This window comes from Cornus florida, unplaced genomic scaffold, assembly GCF_030987335.1.
Source record: "Cornus florida cultivar Cherokee Brave unplaced genomic scaffold, ASM3098733v1 CherokeeBrave_3.0.0_Hap2_Chr10, whole genome shotgun sequence".
In the NCBI taxonomy this organism is placed as follows: domain Eukaryota; kingdom Viridiplantae; phylum Streptophyta; class Magnoliopsida; order Cornales; family Cornaceae; genus Cornus; species Cornus florida.
In genome coordinates, this window is record NW_026775580.1 from 65,914,916 (window position 1) to 65,936,964 (window position 22,049).

At 36.9% G+C, this 22,049-nt stretch overlaps 1 protein-coding gene across 3 annotated transcripts; it reads right to left on the reverse strand.

Annotated features, from left to right (window-relative positions):
• Positions 1-481: 481 nt before the first annotated feature.
• Positions 482-20,968, reverse strand: LOC132279049 (phosphatidate phosphatase PAH2-like). 3 transcript variants are annotated; one of them, XM_059780970.1, is made up of 12 exons: positions 20,811-20,965; positions 17,478-20,639; positions 16,221-16,522; positions 15,981-16,054; positions 13,766-13,850; positions 12,141-12,227; positions 11,935-12,007; positions 10,884-10,927; positions 9,746-9,874; positions 9,555-9,650; positions 8,824-8,961; positions 482-997 (listed from the first exon to the last, which is right to left on the reverse strand). In XM_059780970.1, exons 2-11 carry the CDS (start codon positions 20,257-20,259, stop codon positions 8,905-8,907), a joined length of 3,729 nt encoding a protein of 1,242 aa, XP_059636953.1. In that variant the 5' UTR covers positions 20,260-20,639; positions 20,811-20,965; the 3' UTR covers positions 482-997; positions 8,824-8,904. The 3 variants fall into 3 exon arrangements, with proteins under 3 accessions (XP_059636953.1, XP_059636952.1, XP_059636954.1); XM_059780969.1 differs by having other exon boundaries at positions 17,478-20,966; XM_059780971.1 differs by lacking the exon at positions 8,824-8,961 and having other exon boundaries at positions 17,478-20,968.
• Between the last annotated feature and the right edge of the window lie 1,081 nt (positions 20,969-22,049).

Here is a 22,049-nt window from a genome sequence, read left to right on the forward strand (position 1 = left end):
TGGCCCTTTCCTTTATTTATTTATTTATTATTTATTCTAATTCTTACCTTTTACCAAACAAATTAATAAATAAATCAAAACCAAATAAATTAATAAATAAATCAAAACATGAATATTGCTCTACAACAATTAAATTTCATCAAGACATACATTTTTATTTATTTGTTTCACTGACAGAATTCTCTGAAAAACAGATAACAGATTTTAAACAATCATAAGAGACTACTATATAAAACATAACTTTTTAACTCAAATTTAAAAAAATAATTCTCAGAAAACTATTACTCATTTGAATTTTTATACTTTTTTTGCTGACATCATCATAAAATTGCTTCATAATGCTCAAAATCCTCCCCTCATTCCTTCTAATTTAATTTAACACTTTCCTCCCAAAAATGAGGGTAGATTAGTTATTTCATTCCTTTCGTTAACCCCGGGGGTCTGAATGAAGATATACAAACATGGGGGAGTTTAACTAAAGTATAGACAAAACTAATAAATAAAAAAACACTTTTAGAGCATATACATGCTGCAAGGGTAAAAAGCATCTACATCTATCTAACCATGGATGAATTTTGGTCTATAACTGAGAAATTATAGCTTAGTGTATGCTCTGAGACATACATTTCCCACTGTAAATCTTCCAATGAATGCTTAAACGAGAAACATTGCAGCGTTCATGGTATACAAACTACATAAATTTACAAATGAAACTGGCCTTGAAGCAGGTTCAACTGAAATGGATCCATCTCCAACCTTGAAAATATACATTTGAATAGGTTCCACTGAGAATTGACAAGCGGCTCGTCAGCACTAATAAGCAGGACATTGGCAGGACAGGGCTCTGTCTCTTCAGTGTCTATTGCCAATATATATCATCATCACTATACAATTCCAAAATCCTCAAGAGATTACATTCCATTGCAATTAAAAACCATGCGCCAGGTCAAATAATCATAAAGAGGTAATTCTGCATTCACCTAGACCAAACATAACCCTGCAAGATATGTGGCGAAATTCGATTATTGAGAAAAAGGAACACATAACCAAACTGTAAAATTATAATCAGACGGCGGAATGTGCATGATCAAAGAATAAAGTTCTCTTAAGCTTTCATTGGCTTTATGGTGTTTAGGATCGAAATGATTTTCTGAAGCTTCCATAATACATACTTTACGAACATACAATCCCTATTGAGTTAAAAAATGTGATTGATCATTTTGATTGCGAATAGCCTGTTCTATATATTCCATGTTAAAATGGAATTTACAAGTATTGTATAATTTTTTTCTGAAATCTTAATAATATTTTTTTAGGGATAATTTCACTGACACCCCCAGTAGTTTTGCCAAATATCAGTCTAAAACATCTTTCGAAAATAACTATCACTTAGGTCCATTTTCACTTTTCTGTCACAGTCTCCGTTAAAAGCATAAAAAAAGACAACTTTGCCCTTAATTTTTTAATCACATTTACTCTAAAATATCAAATACCCTAAATGACTATTATACCCCTAATTAAATTATTAGATTAATTTTTTAATCATACTATTTCTCTCTCCTCTATCTCTATCTGATCGCATACAAACATATACCCGTATATATATATATATATATATATATATATATATATATATATATTATATATATTATATTATACACACAAGCACAACACCGGCGACGATGTCAGCGCAAAAGGCGGCGGCAGGGGCATGCGCAGGAGACGGCGGCGGTGGAGCAGGTACAAGAGACGATGGTGGGACGCCGAGGAAACCCAGGTACAGAGGGTGCCTGAAGAACCACGCTGTGTACGGCTGCAGAGAGCCCATCAGTCGCGTCATCGTCTACCGATCTGGGTGCCTTCGTCACCATCGCCTACGTGCCTAACCGATGTCATCGTCGTGGGTTACGATTGGATTTTCCAGAGCAGCAACGAAGGTGCGGTGGTGCCCAACTGATCTGGGTGGTGAAGATGTGCCAAGACTTGAGAAGTTGCTAAAGAGCCCGAGCTTCAAGGACAAACCGGCGTTGTCAACGCTCATTGGGAGTCTAATTAGATCTGGTGTTGTTTCGGGTCAAGAAAACACCATATATGTATATGTTGTTTTTGCTATATGCTTCTCTTTTTTCAAAAATTCTTGACCGCTACTAATTATCAAGCTCATCGATCGGAAAAAGATCAGCAGACTTGGGAATTTTTGACATTAACCTTTTTTTTTTTTTTTGTTATCATTCTGTTAAGATTTTGGTGATTGGGTTACCAATTTTACAATACTATGTCACCTGGACTCAAGATATCAGCAATTTGAAAGGTTTCTCAGAGCTCGTTTCTTCTTTATTCCACTCTCAGTTTCTTTAGTTTTCTCTTCTGGGTTTTTATTTTCTTTCTCTAAACTCTAAATTTCATTTATTTTCGTTGTTTTTCTTTCTAGGTTGCTTCTCTTTCTCTTCTAGGCTACTGATTTTATTGAAGAACCTCTCACCATTTTTGTATTAAGAACGCTCTGAAATTATTGGGTCACGGCTTGCGGGTGATACATATATGCATATATATATACATAAGGGTCATTGTGTATTTTGTTTCAGTAGTTATTATTGTTGAAACACTTATATGTATATATGTATTTATGCTGGGGTCTTATTGTAATTAGATATAGGTTTGTGGCCATTATGTAATTAGGCCTTTATTGTATTGTATATAACTCCCTTTATGTTTTAGGGTTAAAGATATATGAGAAAATGGGCTGAGCAATTTAGTCTCTCTCTCTCGCTGTCTCTCCTTCTCTCTATATCTCTATATTCAATATATACAAATCTTCATTTCTACATGGTATCAGAGCGGATCGAAATTGTGAGTGGGAAATTGCAATTGCATTGTTCTTGTATAGATCTAATCTGTAGATCTATTCAGAGCTCGTGACGGTGGTGTTGCTGCCGTTTTTTGGTTGTCGACGAGCTCGCAGCCTTCTCTTGTCGTCGCTGCTCGTTGCTTGGTCTCAGATCTGAAACCCAGTTTGGTTACTCGCGTTGTTGCCGTTTCAGTTGTCAACGAATTCACCGCTTTCTCTTGCCGTCGATGCTTGCTGCTGCTCACCGGCGGCTGTCGTCGTCGTTGCTGCTGGTTGTTTGGTCACCGACGGCTGTTGCGAGGTGTATCGCTGCTTGTGATTCCATCGCCGCTGCCGCTGCGTACTTACCGGAGAGCTGAGAGACGAATGGTGTTTGGCTACAGGGTGCTCGCTATCCTAATCCAGATTAATATAATCCGGATTTGTTCCGACCCGGTTTAAGGTCCGGTCCGTTTGACCCGGTTTAAGGTCCGCCCTGTTTGACCCGGTTTAAGGTCCGCCCTGTTTGACCGACTCAAGATCCGACCCGTTTAACCCAATTCAAGATCCGGCTCGATTTACTTACCGGGTCTGTTCTGCTCCGAGTCTTCTTTTGTTCCCGGTTCAACTCTGGTCTGGCCTTCTCAGGTGCAACAACTTCTTTGGTTCCTTGCTACAGATTTGGCATCTTAACTTGGCGGAGATAAGTTTTTTTTTTCTTTCCATATTCATATCTCCATGCCAGACGATTCAAATGTTGCTTCTGGGTCTACTGGAGTTAAATCTTCTGCAACATATGTTGATCCTGTTGGGCTGCAAATTACATCTATGAAATTAAGTAATTCTAATTACTTATTATGGGCTCAAGCAGTAAAGATTTCTTTAGGTGTCCGACGAAAGCTGAAGCTTATTATAACTGATCCTCCATCAAAAACATCAGCAACATATGAGGAGTGGGAAACTGATAACTATATGGTTATGTCCTGGTTGTGGAACAGTATGGAACCTTCAATTGCATCCACTTTTATGTTTGTCAACACTGCCAAGGCAATCTGGGATGCAATAAAAGAAACTTACTCTATGGACACAAATGTTTCTCGCATATATTCATTATATGAAAAGATATTTCATTCTCGTCAATCTGACTTCTCTGGTCAAGGCCTTGGTGAGTATTACAGTAATTTCAAAAGCCTGTTAGATGAGTTAAATCAATACCACCCCTTGACTACTGATCCTGATGTTCTCAAGCGACAACGTGAGGAATTTTCTGTTTCTATTTTTCTTGCTGGTTTGCACCCGAACCTTCATAATATTCGGGACCAAATTCTTGCGGGTGATGGAGGACTCCCATCTTTGGGTAACATTTATTCCCGTTTACTTAGGATTTCAGAACAATCACATATGACGCCCACTGGAGTGAAAGAAAATTCAGCTATGATGATTCCTTCTATTTTTCCACAGTCCTCTAGAGGTCGTGATAGTCCTAGTGGCAACAGAGGGTATGGTGGAAATTCAGGTGATACTCCTAGTGGCAACAGAGGGTATGGTGGAAATTCAGGTAGTTCTCGTGGCGGTAGTGGCCGTGATAGAAGTCGCAATCGCCGTGGTCGTGGACGTAGTGACACTCGTATGTGCAGCCACTGTAAGGGTACTAAGCATTCTGTTGAGAACTGTTGGACTCTTCATGGGAAACCAACATGGGCAAATCAAGCAGTGTCTTCCTCTGACCTTGCAGGGTCTCATCCCTCTCTTGGTCAGACTTCTGGATTACCATCACCTGCATCTACTAGTGACACTGTGACACTATCACTATCACGAGCTGAGTTCAGTGCATTGGTCAACCAGACACATCCCAACTCTACTGATGTAGTTAATTTTGCGCAATCAGGTAATATTGCATGCTTGTCCGATTTACAGACTTCAGCATCCCCTTGGGTTATTGACTCTGGGGCTTCTACCCTTCTCACAGGTGATGCCTCTCTATTTTCTAATTTTCAGAAGTCTAGTTCCTCATCTTTTGTTACTATGGCTGATGGTAGAACATGTTCCATTATTGGCGAGGGAACAATTAAATTAACCCCATCCATTTCTTTATCCTCTGTGCAATTGGTTCCAAATTTTCCCTTTAATTTATTATCTGTAAGTAAATTGACTCAAGCACTGAACTGTTTTGTCACATTTTATCCTTCGTCTTGTGTCTTTCAGGACCTCAACACGAAACAGACGATTGGTGGGGGCAGTAACAGAAATGGCCTATACTATTTGGATTGCAAACCTTCCACTATTGCTTTACATTCCCAGATGTCTATGTACCAGTGGCATTATCGGTTAGGTCATCCCTTGTTGCGGTATTTGAAGTCTGCTTTGCCTTTCCATGAGTCGGTGTCTATTTTAAATTGTGAATCTTGTCAGTTGGGTAAGCACCATAGAGTGCCTTTCCCTCCTCGTATTGTTAATCGTCGGTCTTCTTTATTTGAATTAGTACATACAGACATTTAGGGTCCCGCTCGTCACACTAGTCACTCAGGTTTTTCTTATTTTGTTACCTTTGTTGATGATTATTCAAGGATGACTTGGTTGTTTTTAATAAAAAACCGTTCTGAACTGTTTTCCATATTTCAAATATTTTTAAAAGAAATTGAGGTCCAATTTGGGTGTGTTATACATACTTTACAATCTGATAATGCTATGGAGTATGTCAAATGTGCTATTTCTAGTTTTTGCGACTCTCGTGGTATTTTGCACCAAACTTCTTGTTCTTATACTCCTCAACAAAATGGCGTAGCTGAACGGAAAAATAGGCATTTAATTGAAATCGCTCGTACATTGATGATACATATGCATCTACCAAAAGCATTTTGGGGCGATGCTGTTTTTACTGCTTGTTATTTAATTAATCGTATGCCATCTTCCGTTCTTAATTGGAAATGTCCTTATTCCTTTGTTTTTCCTACTCGACCATTATTTGCATAGCCGCCACGTGTTTTTGGGTGTATGTGTTTTGCTCACATATTACGCCCTGGCACTGATAAATTGTCTCCTCGTGCCATCAAGTGTGTCTTTATTGGATACTCTCGGACTCAAAAAGGTTATAAATGTTGGGATCCTAGCACTCGTAAGGCTTTTGTGTGCATGGACGTTACCTTTTTTGAGGATACTCCTTATTTTTCTTCACATAGTTCGTCTTTAGAAACCGAGCTACTGCTTCCGTTGCCTGTTGTGTCACATTCATTACCCTATGACCCACTACAATCACCTCATGTGCCACCGCCACTTCAAGTGTATAGCCGTCGATCACGAGTAGCCCCCACCCCAATTTTCTACTTCCATTGAGGCTCCTCCTGCTACTGATGATCTTCCTATTGCATTACGTAAGGGTGTTCGCTCATGTGTCACTGCACACCCCATATCTAACTTTGTTTCCTATAAAAAGGTATCGCCCTCATTTTCTTGTTTTTAATCCACGTTATTTGCTACTGCTATTCCCAAAACTGTGCAGGATGCTCTATCTGATACAGCTTGGCGCAACGCCATGATAGATGAAATGGATGCTCTTCATCATAATGGGACATGGGATCTTGTTTCCTTACCCCCCCGGCTCCAAAACGGCTGGTTGTAAGTGGGTCTACACTGTCAAATATCTCCATGATGGATCTGTTGAGCGATTGAAGGCTCGCCTTGTTGCAAAGGGATACACACAAACCTATGGTATTGATTATGATGAGACTTTTTCTCCTGTTGCGAAGATTTCTTCTATCCGAATCCTTATCTCTATTGCCGCCAATCGCAATTGGCCATTGTTTCAATTAGATGTGAAAAATGCTTTCTTACATGGTGACTTTACATGAAGAGTTTTATATGGAGCAACCACCTGGATTTGTTGCTCAGGCGGAGTCTTGTTATGCTGTATGTCGGCTTAAAAAGGCCCTGTACGGATTGAAACAATCTCCAAGGGCTTGGTTTGGAAAATTCTCCGAGGCGGTACTTTCCTTTGGCCTTAACAGATGCGAGACAGATCATTCGGTATTTTACCAACATACTAAGACTGGCTTTATATTTCTTGTGGTATATGTAGATGATATTGTTATAACAGGTGATAATTCTGACGGCATTGCAAAGTTAAAATTGTTCTTACAGAATCGGTTTCACACAAAGGATCTAGGCAAACTCAAATATTTCTTGGGTATTGAGGTTGCTAGATCCAAGGAAGGTATAAGTCTATATCAAAGAAAATATGTGTTGGACTTGTTAAAAGAAACAAGTATGTTAGGTACTCGCCCTGCTGATGCTCCTATGGACCCAAATATAAAATTATTACCTGATGAGGGTGATTTATTTGACGATCATGGCAGATATCGACGCCTAGTTAGGAAACTAATTTATCTCACTATCACCTGACCTGACATTTCATATGCAGTTAGTGTTGTAAGTCAGTTCATGAGTGTTCCGAGAGTACCACATTGGAATGTTGTTCTTCGAATTATTCGATATCTCAAACAAGCTCCAGGTTTTGGATTACTATATAAATCTAATGGTAATCATAATGTGACAGGTTTCACAGATGCTGACTGGGCTAGTTCTCCCTCAGATAGGAAATCTACTACAGGCTATTGTACACTTGTTGGTGGAAACCTTGTTACATGGAAAAGTAAGAAGCAAACAGTTTTAGCACGGTCTAGCGCTGAAGCAAAGTACAGGGCGATGGCCCATACCTCTAGTGAGTTAACGTGGATACAACATTTTCTTGAAGAACTTGGGTTAATAGTCAAGACTCCTATTCCACTGTTCTGTGATAACCAAGCAGCTATTCACATCGCATCCAATCCGGTTTTTCATGAAAGAACCAAGCACATTGAAGTTGATTGTCACTTCACTCGAGAGAAAATATTGAGTGGAAACATTTCTACTCCATTCGTGAAATCTGAAGATCAATTAGCTAATATGTTTACTAAGGCTCTTGGTTATAATCAATTAAAAATAATTTGTTCCAAGCTGGGATTATATGATATATATTCTCCAGCTTGAGGGGGAGTGTTGAAACACTTATATGTATATATATATTTATGTTGGGGTCTTATTGTAATTAGATATAGGGTTTGTGGCCATTATGTAATTAGGCCTTTATTGTATTGTATATAACTCCCTTTATGTTTTAGGGTTAAAGATATATGAGAAAATGGGCTAAGCAATTTAGTCTCTCTCTCTCGCTGTCTCTCCTTCTCTCTGTATCTCTATATTCAATATATACAAATCTTCATTTCTACAATTATAATTGGATCTGGGAGTCCAATAAATAATAACTATATATTGGATTTCTCATTTAGAACGGTTAATCAAATTCTAAGTTTATATTTTCAAGAATATAAAGATGAATTGAGATTACCAAATAAAAATAGTTACACACACATTAGCATTTGTGTTATTTGGATCATTCATGTGCAGAATTGAGATTTTTTGTTGCGTTATTTTTTTGTCTCCTAGTAATTCATCTTTGTGATTTTGTTGATATTCAATTTTGTTTTCGGTTTCCTCTCTCTTTTTATTTTTGATTTTTTACACACACACATATATATATATTATGTACATATATTTGTGCTTAACACAATCATTGGTAATCCACCACCAAGCCAAGACCACCATCCTTGTAACACAACCAACAGAGCAAACACCACTAACAGAACAAAGCTCAATTTTTACACGAGGGTAAATATGTCATTTGAATTATTAAAGAAACAATTTAGTTGGTTAAACCAAAGTCAAAGGGTAAGAATGTCTTTTCACATGTAAAAAGTGGTCTGACACACCTGTCAACTAACTTTTGAGGTGTGAGTGAAAAACGAAGCAAACGTTTGTAATGTGAGTGATAGTTATTTTTGAAAGATATTTTAGACTGATATTTGGCGAAACTACTGGGGGTGTCAATGAAATTATCCCCTTTTTTTATGTTAATAGCACCCAAGTTGAAGAGACAAAAAAAAAAAAAAAACAGAAGTTACCTGAATTTTCCAGGGCAAGCAAGGGAGCATCTACCGGCCTCCAATTTTAAAGGGTTAATCAATTATTACTTGTTGACACGTTCATACATCGATATCAGGAAGAGGCAGTTTCCAGAAATTCCATTGATTAAAATCCTCCTGGAACCAAGGGGAAAAATTGGAGTATAAAACCGAGTCATTTCCATAAAAGGAACCAAAGAAACCTGATAATTCTAATTCAAATTTATCTTGGGAGGACACAAGCATGTGTGATTAGTTGATTTGGAACAGAACTTGGATGAGCTAGTAACATTATCAGGCAGGAACAGATAAAATTAATGAAGTCACCTGAAGAAAAAAACGTCTTAACCTCCTGATTTACCTCTGTGCTTGTGCTCAAGTTCAAAATATCTATGTGCAAGAAACCAGTGGAGGGAATGGGGTAAACATGGACAAACCAGTAATCTTGAGTTTAACCTCATACTTGTCAGTTTTCGCTTTAAAAAAGAGACCCTGAACAAATATGTTTTTCTTTCTTTCGTTTTTCTTTTCATTGTTAAATGAGTGTTCACTTTTTCCTCAAATTCAAATTACCATGTGCAAAGGCGACAAAGTGGGGAGGGAAGAGATGGACAAACATGTAACCTTGAGAAAAATATTTTACACCTATTAGAGGTCATTGATTAACAAAAGAACCCCTTATCAAATATCAATTGCCATTTTAGTGTGAAAAAATAAAGAACGAACTAAACCTGCTCAGACGAGGACATGGGGAACATGTTATGCACAAGATCATGAAGGGATGTATATGATTTTGTGTTGACACAGCGATTCACAACCACCTGACCCTGCAAACACAAAAACATCACAAGATAAGTTTTTCATAGTTTTGACAGACATTTGAGGCCTTACACAGTAAATAGTAGAGAGTTTCCATATTTACCTTGGGATTGATAATGAAGATTTTTCCCTTTGGGATTCCAACCTTGAGGTAGCTAAACTCATCGGTGTCTCTGTTTCCAAAACCAGCATAGAACGGGTTGCGATCAGGAGGAAATAATGCCTTGATATCCTGGAAAGTCCAAGAAGAAAAGAATTAAGAGGCTCCTCTTTCCAGTTATATAACCTTCAAAAGCAATGCTACAAAATAATCCAAGGAAATCAGGTTTCATAATTCGGGCATACGATGATTCTTTCACCATCAGGGGCATTAATTTACCTACATTATACAAAACTATCCCGCGTCTTTACTCAAGATCCCAGCATCATAATTCCATTTCGTCTAAATTTCCAAATAAATGGGTTTCTAAATGCTATGGCCCTAGATTGAATGAAATGGTAAAACATGATTTTATGTACCCAACCCAAGTAGTTGCACAGACATTGACAAGATTCAGATAATGAATTTTAGATATCTAAGCCACAAAATAGAGATATTTATTAAAAATTGGTGGATAGAGAATATAACATTTTAATTTTCATTTCCTAATAGAGGGTCGTTGCCTGGTTTAGTGATTTAACGCTTGAACATCAGTGTCTTTGGTGCAAGTTTGAGTCTTAGAGCAGCCACTTTGTGAAATACAGCTCTGTCTCGAGCCCTCCCTCCTCAGGGCGTTGTGACTGAAACTGGGTAATTTCTCTCTAACTTTCATCTTCTATAATATTCTTCATAAATATTTATAATTATTTTACATGACCAGGTTAACATGGCGCATGACACAATTTCATTGTTCATGACATGCATTTGGGCACTTTCGGGTGAAAGAATCCACTGTTGCACTTTTTGGATGGTATAATTATCATGACCACCAAATATAATAGAAAGGAGCTGCTAATAAGGAGAAAATATGGCCTTAAATTTTGCTAGAGTTAAGAAAAAGAAATCGAGAAAGACAAAGTAAATTAACACAATAATCTCAAAAAATTTGCATGGAACATCAAAACACACTTAATTCTTGAATCATCTACCAGCAACACAAAAGCTACATATGCAAATGGTTAGAACATATATCAGGTTGGAGAGGTGAAAATTATCAGATGTATAAAGAAACATTTGTAGTAGTGAGGAACTAGGAACTGACCTCTAAGCAAGCAATTTTGAATTCGTGAGGAGCTCTTCTAATAACTGCAAAAAGAAAAAGAAATTTTCTGAGTGCATTAAGAATAGAAAAGCAGCTAACAAGAAGACTCCGAATGCTCACAACCCTAAAGATTTTTATTTGAACATCATATATTACTGATCTGCAAGATAACATATAACTAATAAATGTAAAACATATCCATGGTTTAATCTAAAAATCAAAGTGATACAATTCATGAAATTTGAAGTCAATCGCGCTCTGAATTAGGATTTAGGAATGACAAGTGGAGTCTAAATTACCAAAACTGGACCTTTTGCAGACTATCCCATGGAGTTCAAATTATCAAAAAAATGACCTACCTTATGAATCCTATTAATTTTTTCGGACATCAAATCAAACACCAGAAGTGTAGAGATGGACTATTCTGTCACGATTAAATGCATTATAGGTGCATTACGATAAAGGGAAAAGCAAAATAACATAAATGTGAAAAGCAATAAAAGAACAGATTACGTAATTCTAAAAAGGTAGATACGATCAGGTCTCACAGTCATTGCAGAAACAGAAGGGACTTAAGACCAGGATGATCAAATTAATTGTGATGACAAAAAAATATGAATATGACTGCTGAAAGAACCCATGCATATAGCAACCAATGGGCACTAGCCTAGATGGTACAAGCTATCCTCCCCAAATGGGGAGGTTGAGTGTTCGAGCCTCAGTGGAGGCATTATATATATATAGTGGGTGAGTGTGTTTGCTTGAACTTTAGAGAGAGAAAAAAAAAAAAAAAAAAGCTATCAAAATAGTAGTGGCAGTATACAATTTGAGAGAGAGAGGGAGGAAGTATAGGCAATGATTTAACCATGTAAGAAGTCTGCCGATGGCTACCACATTTACCGCTTTGTCCACTGACTCAAGATTTAAATCAGGATTAGTGTAACATTGGGTGTTCAAAATGTTTTTCTTTCATACATATTAATTGCACAATTTGAAAAAAACAATGTAATTCGTGGACAAGTTTTAAGAAAAAAACATATGCACCAATTACCTTCCCGGAACAAAGAAGGAAAAAGTCCATCAGGGGATATAACAATAGGCCCATCTGGTAGAGCCTTTCCATTCTACAAATTGGATAAACAAATTCTGTTAGAGGTATAAAAAGAAAATAGACAGGATATATAGAAACTCAAGACTTTCTTGATTTCAATATCCAATGCAAATCAAGAACTAAACATTGATTGTCCACATCATCACCTGCTTAAGGTTAAATAGGAATTGTCTAGTGTGATAAGCCTGAGAAATTGCACGTGCACTTAGAAAAAGCAATTGATATCCATTTTCCTGCAGCATTAGAAAACAACTTGGGTTTACGAAAAATACCAGCAACAAGTCACTAGTGCTGAGTCGTGATGAGTAATGATGTGAATATTGTACAATTTTTTATTTTATTTTATTTTGCGTTCTCAAACAGAAATGCAGAAACATTTAAAACACCACAAAGCCAGTAGTTTGAATTGTATTTGTGGAATGGTCATATAACATGACTACTGTTGGGTTGAGGGTTTTGTTTGGAGCCACTTTTGGTTTGTCTTTCAATTATGCAAAAAGTGATTTTATCCCATTACCAATATGCAAAAATCAAATTCATCGACTCATTTTCATATGGCAATTAAATCAAAACCTCCTTTCCCAATAAGGGAAAAAATTGTTTTAGACCAAGAAGAATTTTTCTGGGGCAATTAGGTAATTTTTCTCTAACTTCTTAAGTTTTAGTTATGCAGATGGTAAGCGTTGCTATGGCTATCCCTGTTTTCTCGCTATGGCTGTCACACATATATTCTCATTCTCTGAGTCTTAAGGCTAGTGGATTTGATCGAAAAAGAGAAGAAATATCAAATTCAGAATAGTACACGATAGTGAGTCAATTGTGTGAAGAACTACAAGAATCTTATTCTCGTTGTGATGTTGTGGCCTGAATTTGGTTCCAGGTCGAATTTTGACCCTTTTTTTGCTTGTGGGTCGTGGACCCTATTTAGTACTTTCTTGTAGCCCGATGGTGATACATAAGGGCATTTTGAAATCTCTAGTTTTTCATGTAGTAAAAACTTTTGCCAGATCTTCATTGTGGACATAGACACAACTTGTGTCGAAGCACGCTAAATCTTTGTGTTCTTTGGGTTTGGTGTGTTTACTTTTCTGCCTTGATTCGTGATTTATTCTTTGGTTCGCTGCGTTTGTCGTAACACTAGCTGCTAATTCAAAATTCTTGAAGTGATTTTTCTGAAGATAAGATGCTATCCTTGAAAAGCTCTCAAGATCAAATCATCAAAATTCAAGCTTCGATAATTCAAGTTCTCATACAAAGTTTCTGAAATAGCTTGAATACATCATCGCCATTCCTTCTTCCTTCATGTGATGCTATGAGTGAGAAACAATACTTTGAATGTAAAAATGTGTGGACCAGGGTGTGATTGTTTATTTAGTGACAGATTATTATGTTGGGAGCAAAAAGGGGGTGTTCATTGTATATGTTGGCAGTGAGGTGAAGATATTGAGTGTGCAAGAGAAATCAACATAGTGAAACCCTTTCTGAGCCAAAAGGTTCCTTGGATGTTATCGCAATTATATGGGGTTTTACCACATTAAACTGTGTTGATATTGTTCTCTCTAATTCTGCATTCTCTTCTGACTTGTTTAAAATTTATTTCAAAAATTATACAATTCTCAACAAACCAATTCACCCCTCCCCTCTTTTCATCAACAACATCTGTCTATTCCCGTAACTGAGTGATGGATTACACTACAAATGACTGCCTTAAAACCGATAAACATACATTAAAAGTTACAAATATAAGCATGCGAGAGGAGATGTAACAAACCTTAATAGCTGAAAATAGATGTGCAACACCAGTTTGTGACCAATCCATTCCAAACATAGGCATGAACTGTCCTAAAACATCAGATCTGAAATATGAATGTGGATAAGAATTAGATACGACCAAGAGAACTTCAGCCTTTAGCACTATTGGTGCTTTGAAAAAACGAACCAAACCATCAAAGAAACTTATTGCAACCAACTCCTGGAACAATGAAGAGTTATGGCTTACAAAGTTGACTTCACTAATTAGAAAGTAAAAGGTACAACAATCAACATGAAGAATATTCAGTAGAAAGACACACCAAGTTTTTAGAGTTTATATTTATGATATGATGAAGACGGAAGATAAATAATTACTCAGATTACGGACGTTGATTACATAACGTTGAACAACAGAACATATAGTAGCTACATATATACATATACATACATACATATATATATATATATAAAACAGTTGTATGGAAAGCTTGCACCACAGCCTCCTTATATATCTTTTTAAATTCACTATATCTTCTTTTCATATATTTCTTTTTGGTTACTTCCGCAGGTGTTGAACTTAAATCAACAAAACCTTGTACCTAATCTTTAGAGCTAGCTAGATGAATCCCATTTCTTCATTACACTATCTTAATCCACAATTTCAGTTGAACTACACCTATCACATCCTTTCTATGTCATCCCATATTAATTTTGGTCTTCCCCTACCCCTAGCACTACTATCAATATGGAAGACTTCACTCCTCCTCATTAGTGCAAATAATTATGTTAATTGCACGTGATCAATCAAACAGTCTTAATATTCTCTCATTTTATCTCCAATGGTTGTTAGTTCCAATGTCTCATGAATCCTTTCTAGTTTTATTTGCTTTTAGCAAAAGTAAATAAAGCAGCCTTCAAATATTATTCCTTAAAGTCTTTCCTTAGCAGTCATGTTTCAAACCTCTCAATCCCAGTTCCCACCTCGAAAGAGTACCATTCTCAGAGTTGGGAGGCCTTGTTCATAGCAATAATTCAGCTGGTTTTCTCTCGGGATCTTACTTGCTGGCATGATATAATTGGACCTGATTACATGTTTATTACATTCGCTTTGCCTTTTTTTTTTCTTTTTTTTCCAATGTTTGCCGCTATGGTGACTTCGATATTCTCATATCCTCTCTCCCTATATTTATATCTCTTCCTACCTGGGGATATGTAATTTTGTATAATCAATTTGGCTTAGGTAGAAAAAGAAAAACTTTAGTAACTTAAGTCTTCTGTCATAAGCTTAATGGACCTATGGAAAATTTTGCGGCCCCTGAGTAACGTTGTGCCTTTCATTCAATGTTTTGGATTTGAGTCTCTCCTTAGCAGTAACATTGTGCCTTTCATTCAATGTTTTGAATTTAGGTGTCAAAAATTTCACCTTATGTAAGAGAATCACTTGCAGTTTTCCACAAGTTAGCTTGGAGCGAGGTGACTGTCCCTGCACCCGCATGGTTTTCTAATATTAAACCCAATCCCGCCCAAAAAATTAAACGGGCCTCCATAACCATTTCAAATGGGGCGGATAAGCTACATGATCCACCAAACAATACTCCATAGGACACCTTCCGACATCAAGAATGGCTTTGGTGAGAGAGGATGAGTTTCTCACTGTTCCTCCTTGTTTGTTCTGTTGTGTTTGCCTGGATTTTTTACGTAATATTTTAGGTATCTAATTCTTTGTTAAATGAAAAAAAAAAAATAAGTAAAAAATATATAGAGAGAAAGGGAAGAGGAAGAAAAAATAATGCAGACCAAATCTATTCTATCTTATCAAGAAATTGAAGTTCATTGCAAAAAACTAAACCAATCTCTTTAGAAATCAAAAACCAACTAGCCATGTCCAACTTTCACATATTGTCCAGTAGTAATTCTATCAACTGGAAAACATCAGATCATGATATTCGGATCTGTTGCTAGTTTGAGACTCAGAATAGATGATTGGTTAATAACGAAAGTTAGGCTTGTCTTTGTTCTTCCCCTCCCAGGAGCCCATGTAGATATATACATTGGGTAATCAAATCATGTCCCTTTAAAAAAATAAATCATATTTGAAACGAACTTATTTGTTCATAATATCATGATTCAAGAAACCTAACTATGTAAATGTGACCTTCAATTCTTAATTTTCTCATGATACAAAGTATTAGGTGTAAGCTTCTCATGTTTAAAAAATGTAAGAATAGCCTTACTTGGTAATTGTCCCATCAACATCTGAGATTACTATACGGGTGTCCCATCTCCACAAATACATTTTGGCTTCAACCTGTTAAATACGTCCACAAATAGTTGAGAGCCCAACCACCCATACAAAGACCTATACAAACACACACACACACACATATATATATATAGAGAGAGAGAGAGAGGAGGGGGAGAGATATTTTTCCAGCAAGAAAGAAAAATCCAACTGAACAATGCAACAAAATAACCTGCTGCTTCCCCAGCATTGCAGTTGAGAATGTGAAGGTTACTGTGTTTCTCCCTTCCTTCAGATTCAAGGATGCCAGTTGTTCGGATGTTGGAGTGATTGCCCTTACTTTCTTTTTATTGACCTTTAGTTCAAGCACATCTTTCTCACCATCCACGTCAACAGCACTCTCAAAAGTACTCCCAGCATCAGAACTTCTGGTACGGTTTATAGCTGACTGGGTAGCTTTCATGCTTCTTGATCTTTTGAAAGGAAAAGACCACCAGCTTCCACCGGAGGCATCAATGGCTGTAGATGTGTCCCCTGCAAGACGTTTCTTAACTCAGTCAACAGCTATAATAACTTTTGGTTCAAATACGTGCTCAATTCCAAATGAACCCATCCTAAGACAAGAGATACAGCCTCATTCCGTAGGAAGTAATGGCTACCAATTCTGGTTACGAGCCAATAATTCTTCAATACACCAGGACCCAGAGACGCAAATTTATCCATGTCCATTTATTTATTTTTTAATTTTGGCAAGTTAGAATTTTAATAAAGATACAAACAAAACAACAGGCAATTCAAACAGCCCTCAAACAAATAAAGAACTTTCTGAAAGACTCACTCAGAAAAAACTAACCACCGAAGCCTAATAAAGACAAAAGAGAACACATTTTAAGTCAAAACAGAACTTCAGAATCTAGACTAAAGCCACTAAGCTACAAAACAATCAAATTAAACTAAGACCAATCCAGCAGCAATTAAAGAACTGTCTTCCAAGAGAAAAGCAATAAGCAGCAAAGCAACAGAACCCATCAACAGCCAAATTCCATCCCAGCAGAAACCCATGTCCAAGTTTCAATATTATATGCCTGAAGAGGCATCAGCCCCCATTGTATCATATGACGAGTGTTTGCGAAGAGATATTTTGTGTAAAGAACAGGCTTATAAGAGTGTGTGGAACTACCCAGAAGAAAAGAAAAAAACCATTCCCCTTTTTTTTTGTTTCAGCGGCAATTAGGAGCAGAAGTCCATCCTTAATTGAATCCTTACTAAAATGGAGTCATCACCATAATTGTTACAAAATCAAAAAGAACATGATTACTCCAAATTTTGAAAATTCAGCTCTTACATTAAATGAGATATTTGGTATGGACTCATTTCAAATGCCATAAACAACTGAATGGAATGATTTTGTTTCACTTCGGTGTCCGCATATCCTGAATTTATGTGTGCCCTTAATATATGATGATATAAAAGAGAATAGTTCTCATACCAGTAGCAGGGTTGGCAGGTACATCTTTGAGCTCCTCTAATATCTGATCATTGGTAGTTGTAGGCTGTGCCAGGGGAAATTGGTGTTCTCTGTCTGCTTCTGACTTCACAAGTTTTGAATACTCTTTCCGAAGCAACATCCACTTTGAGGATTTGTAATTTAAATCCAGAGAACGGCCTAAGGAATGATGAAGGTTGGGTGCATCCATATCATCAACATTTAGCCGCAGATTAGGTAAAGATTCAACCATCCTCCCAACTTCCTCATTAGGAACTTCACTACTTCCAGGAATACTAATGCTCCTTGATAAAATCCTTGACTTTTGTCTCGAGTCTTCGTCACTATTTGGTGGATTCTCTTGAACAAACTTGTCTGGAGATGAACTAAACTCAAAATTTGAATCGAATGACTCAATCACAATTTCAGTGTTTTCTGGTGTAAGAGAAGGATTATCTTTCTCCTCGTGATCTGCAGAAATTAAGTTCGTGCATTGAACTCCACCGATTTGGAAATCATCAAGGTCACTAAAGGCGAATTGTTCCTCCTCTGAACCTTCTGGTACTAAATTATTTGTTGCCTCTGTGGGGACATGATCACTAGATTCTTGGGGAACGCCAACAGGTTCAGAAGAATGTTGCAGGTTGTTATCTTCATCCGTATCATTTTTCTCGTCTTTTACTTGACATATTGGATTGCTGAAACCAGAAACGGAGCAAAAGCTTTGTGACTCAACTTCTTTGACTGAAACATTTATTGAGCTAACAGTGACCATTTGACTATAGGTGTCAGTTACAATACCGTTTGCAATTGAGCTTGAAGAAGTAGAAGTTCCCTCACTTTCAGGAATATTTGCATCATTAAAGACATTGCAACCGTTCTTATCTCCTAAAATTTCTTGAAAATCCAAAGATTCTTTTGCTAATAATAAACCAGCTTTTGGTGAAGAGTTTACCAGGGATTTTAGCTCAGTAGTCTCGTGAAAAGTTTCAGAATGGACATGGACTTCCCCAGATCCTCCACAAGGAAGGTATAGCATTTCTCCAGATTGTTTGCCTGAACCATCCAGTCCTGCCCTAGGGCTCTCTGATGCTTCACAGTCAACATTAGATTGAAGTTTATCTGCTCCATTTTCCTCCTCGGAAACAGCACTGCATGGTAAAACGACGTTGTTGTCAAAATCCTGATTTTCATCGAGCTTCTTGCTGGTGTATGCTTCAAGCTCTACAATTTCTGCAATTTCTGAATTAGGAATTGTGATCACAGATGTGGCACATTGACCATCCTCATCATGATCTGCATTCCTTACACCCAACTCGTCTACTCTTTCTGACATTTCAGAATCCATTAAATCCTTATTTTCATCAAGCTTCTTGTTGGTGTATGCTTCAAGCTCTACAATTTCTGCAACTTCTGAATTAGGAATGGTAATCACAGACGTGACACATTTACCATCCTCATCATGATCTGCATTCCTTACACCCAATTCGTTGACCGTTTCTGACATTTCAGAATTTGTTAAATCCTGATTTTCATTGAGCTTCTTGCTGGTGAATGCTTCAGGCTCTACAATTTCTGAATTAGGACTGGTAATCACAGATGTGACACATTTACCATCCTCATCTTTATCTGCATTCCTTACACCCAATTCGTTGACCGTTTCTGACATTTCAGAATTTATTAAATCCTGATTTTCATCGAGCTTCTCGCTGGTGAATGCTTCAAGCTCTACAATTTCTGCAATTTCTGAATTAGGAATGGCAATCACAGATGTGACACATTGACCATCCTCATCGTGATCTGCATTACTTACACCCAATTCGTTGACTGTTTCTGACATTGCAGAATTTATTTCATCATTTTCTCCCAAACCACTCCCAGTTGGAGTCAGTGTTCCAACAACACGTTCAGTGATTAAACATGATATTCCCATGCCGGTTCCCTCAACAGAACTTTTCAGTTCCTGAAAGCCAGGCTGAGAACCATTGCTCGTTCCATGGTCATGAGAAACAATTTCTTCATGTGAGACATGATGGTCTGAACCATTTTCCACATTACTATTTGCAAGTGAATTCGCCTGCCTCTGTTGGTCATTAATCTGCAAATCCTGAATTTCTCCACCATTTGAAATATCTGGAACAGAAATTTCCGGAGTCCTATCATTCCGTTGCCTACCCGAGGCAAGATTGGTGGACCATTTCACCTCCAAGAGATCAGCTGCAATCTCAGCACGTTCCATAGAATCTATCCTTCCAACATCAGAGCTGTCCCCTTCAACCCCCAATCTGTCCCCCTTAATTGAATTCCTTCCAAAAACAAGCCCCATAATCCGAGACCGGCGGGAACCTGTTCTAGCCACAATCCCCTCGTTGCTCACATCGATCTCAGTAACCGGATCAGACTTGGTAGCATCATAATCACAACTTTTCGACTTCATTGGCTTCCTATCACTAGACTGCCCCTCTGTCTCCTCACCAGAAGATGAAGGATATAATGTGGATTCATCTTCTTCAACAACATCCGAATCCCTGAGAAAGTAAGCTTCCCCTTTATGATCCAAGTACATATGGAAATCCGCTTCAACCTCATTAACACTTATGTTGACCACTTTCTCATTTCTCTTCAAAACCCCTTGAAATTTACCGAATTTAACATACCAAGGCGACGATTTGAAGCTCCCATCTTGTTGTTCAACAACAATAATATCTACAGCTCCACCAAACGGATGAAAGGGAGCAGATACAGTATAAACACCACGGGAGATGAATCTCCCCACCGCATACATCCTCAAAAAAATTGAATTTTTTCAATTACCCAGATTAGTAATTGAATTTTTCCAATTACCCAGACCACTAATTCAAAATTACATAATAAATAAACAACCCAATTGATCAACACGCAAAATTTGGAGCCTTTTGGCTCATAAATTGCATTGCATTGATCATCAGATATGATAAAAAGCTCTCAAACTCTCCTTTTTTGCATCACCCGAAATTTCAATTTTGCAGAGAACCAACGAAGATCACAAAAATCCCAATATTATCACAACATATGGTTCAAGAACGCAATTTGATTGCCTCACGAAATAGCAAAGCTTATTGAGTCAAAAACAGTGACACGTAAACGAGATGGAAACAAAACAGCCAAAGGATGGTCGTTGAAGAACTGTTGGTGCGAAAAGCATATTCGGTTTAGATTATTCGAATGTGCCAATCATAATAAGGAAATAATCATTCCAACAAATTAAGAATATGAGCCGCCTCTATATTATATAACATATATATATATATAGATATATATATATGAATTAATAAGGTGTGAGCCCAGAAAACTGACCTTCGGAGAAGAAAACCAGTTTTTGAGAGAAAGGCCCAACAGTTCTTCGCAATCGAGAGAGGGAGAAAGAAAGAGATGGACCAGAGATTAGATGGTGCTTGTTTTATTGAAAACGTCGATGAAGAGATCGCATGATGACGCGTCGTGACACGTCAGCTGGATTGAATGTTTGACAGTTCGTTTGGTAGGTGCAGGGTGTTTATGAGGAGGTGTACAATGTCCAGGGTTAATAATGTAAATTCACTTTTTTATAAAAGTTGATTTGGATATTGTTTCATTCCCCACACACTCCATATTTCTAAGTTTTGAAACGGCCTTTTCATAATTAAGATGCATCTATGTGTAATTGTGTATAAGTGCTTAGAGTTTTTTTGGATTTGAGGTTGTTTACTTTGTCCGTATCAACTAAAAAATTCATCTCATAAATTCATGTTCTTAGGTCGAATTTATCATGTATAAAAAATCAAATTAATTGGATGAATCCATGTTATAAATTAAAAATGACACTTAATTAAGATTCTTTCATGAAATTTTGTAAAGAGAAAGGTTTGAATTCATGGATTAACGGATAAAAAATCCTCTTCATTTACTTTCTCACTGAAGTACATCTATTGAGTATCTAATGGTGGTAATTAAAGCCACATCTATAACATAATTTTGTCATCCCCAAATTAACAAGGTAAGTAAAAAATTTACTAATCTACGCTTTGTTTTACTTTATATACTAATACTAATTTATACAGTTATATTTTATGCGATATATTATAATCCTAAAAAAAATATCATTCATATTTAAATTAAAATATATTTTTTTTACTTTTTCTCTTCTGTATTGAAATTCTCTTCGTATATAGTTTATTCTCCTTCCGTCCCAAATAATGTAAATGCACAAGAACAAACAAACTGAATCTCGAATTGCCTCCAAACAATATAAAATACGTTCCAAAATTTTGTTTTACAGATTTTTTATATTCATCAAACCTAATAACCCAAACTTCAAATTTTGTAGATAACCAAAGTCATCCCTGGGTTGCGTCTAAATAAGATAATAGTTGTTTTCTCATTTTGAAAAAATTACAAAAAAAATAAAAATTACAACATTTCACTTACAATTGCCAAATGACCAGAATCTTATTTCCAAAATATGTCTGATTTTGTTTATTTGAAAAGAGAGTTCGTTAATCACAAAGCATCATTTTATGCCATGTGTTTGGATTTGCTTTACGTTTGGTCTTATTT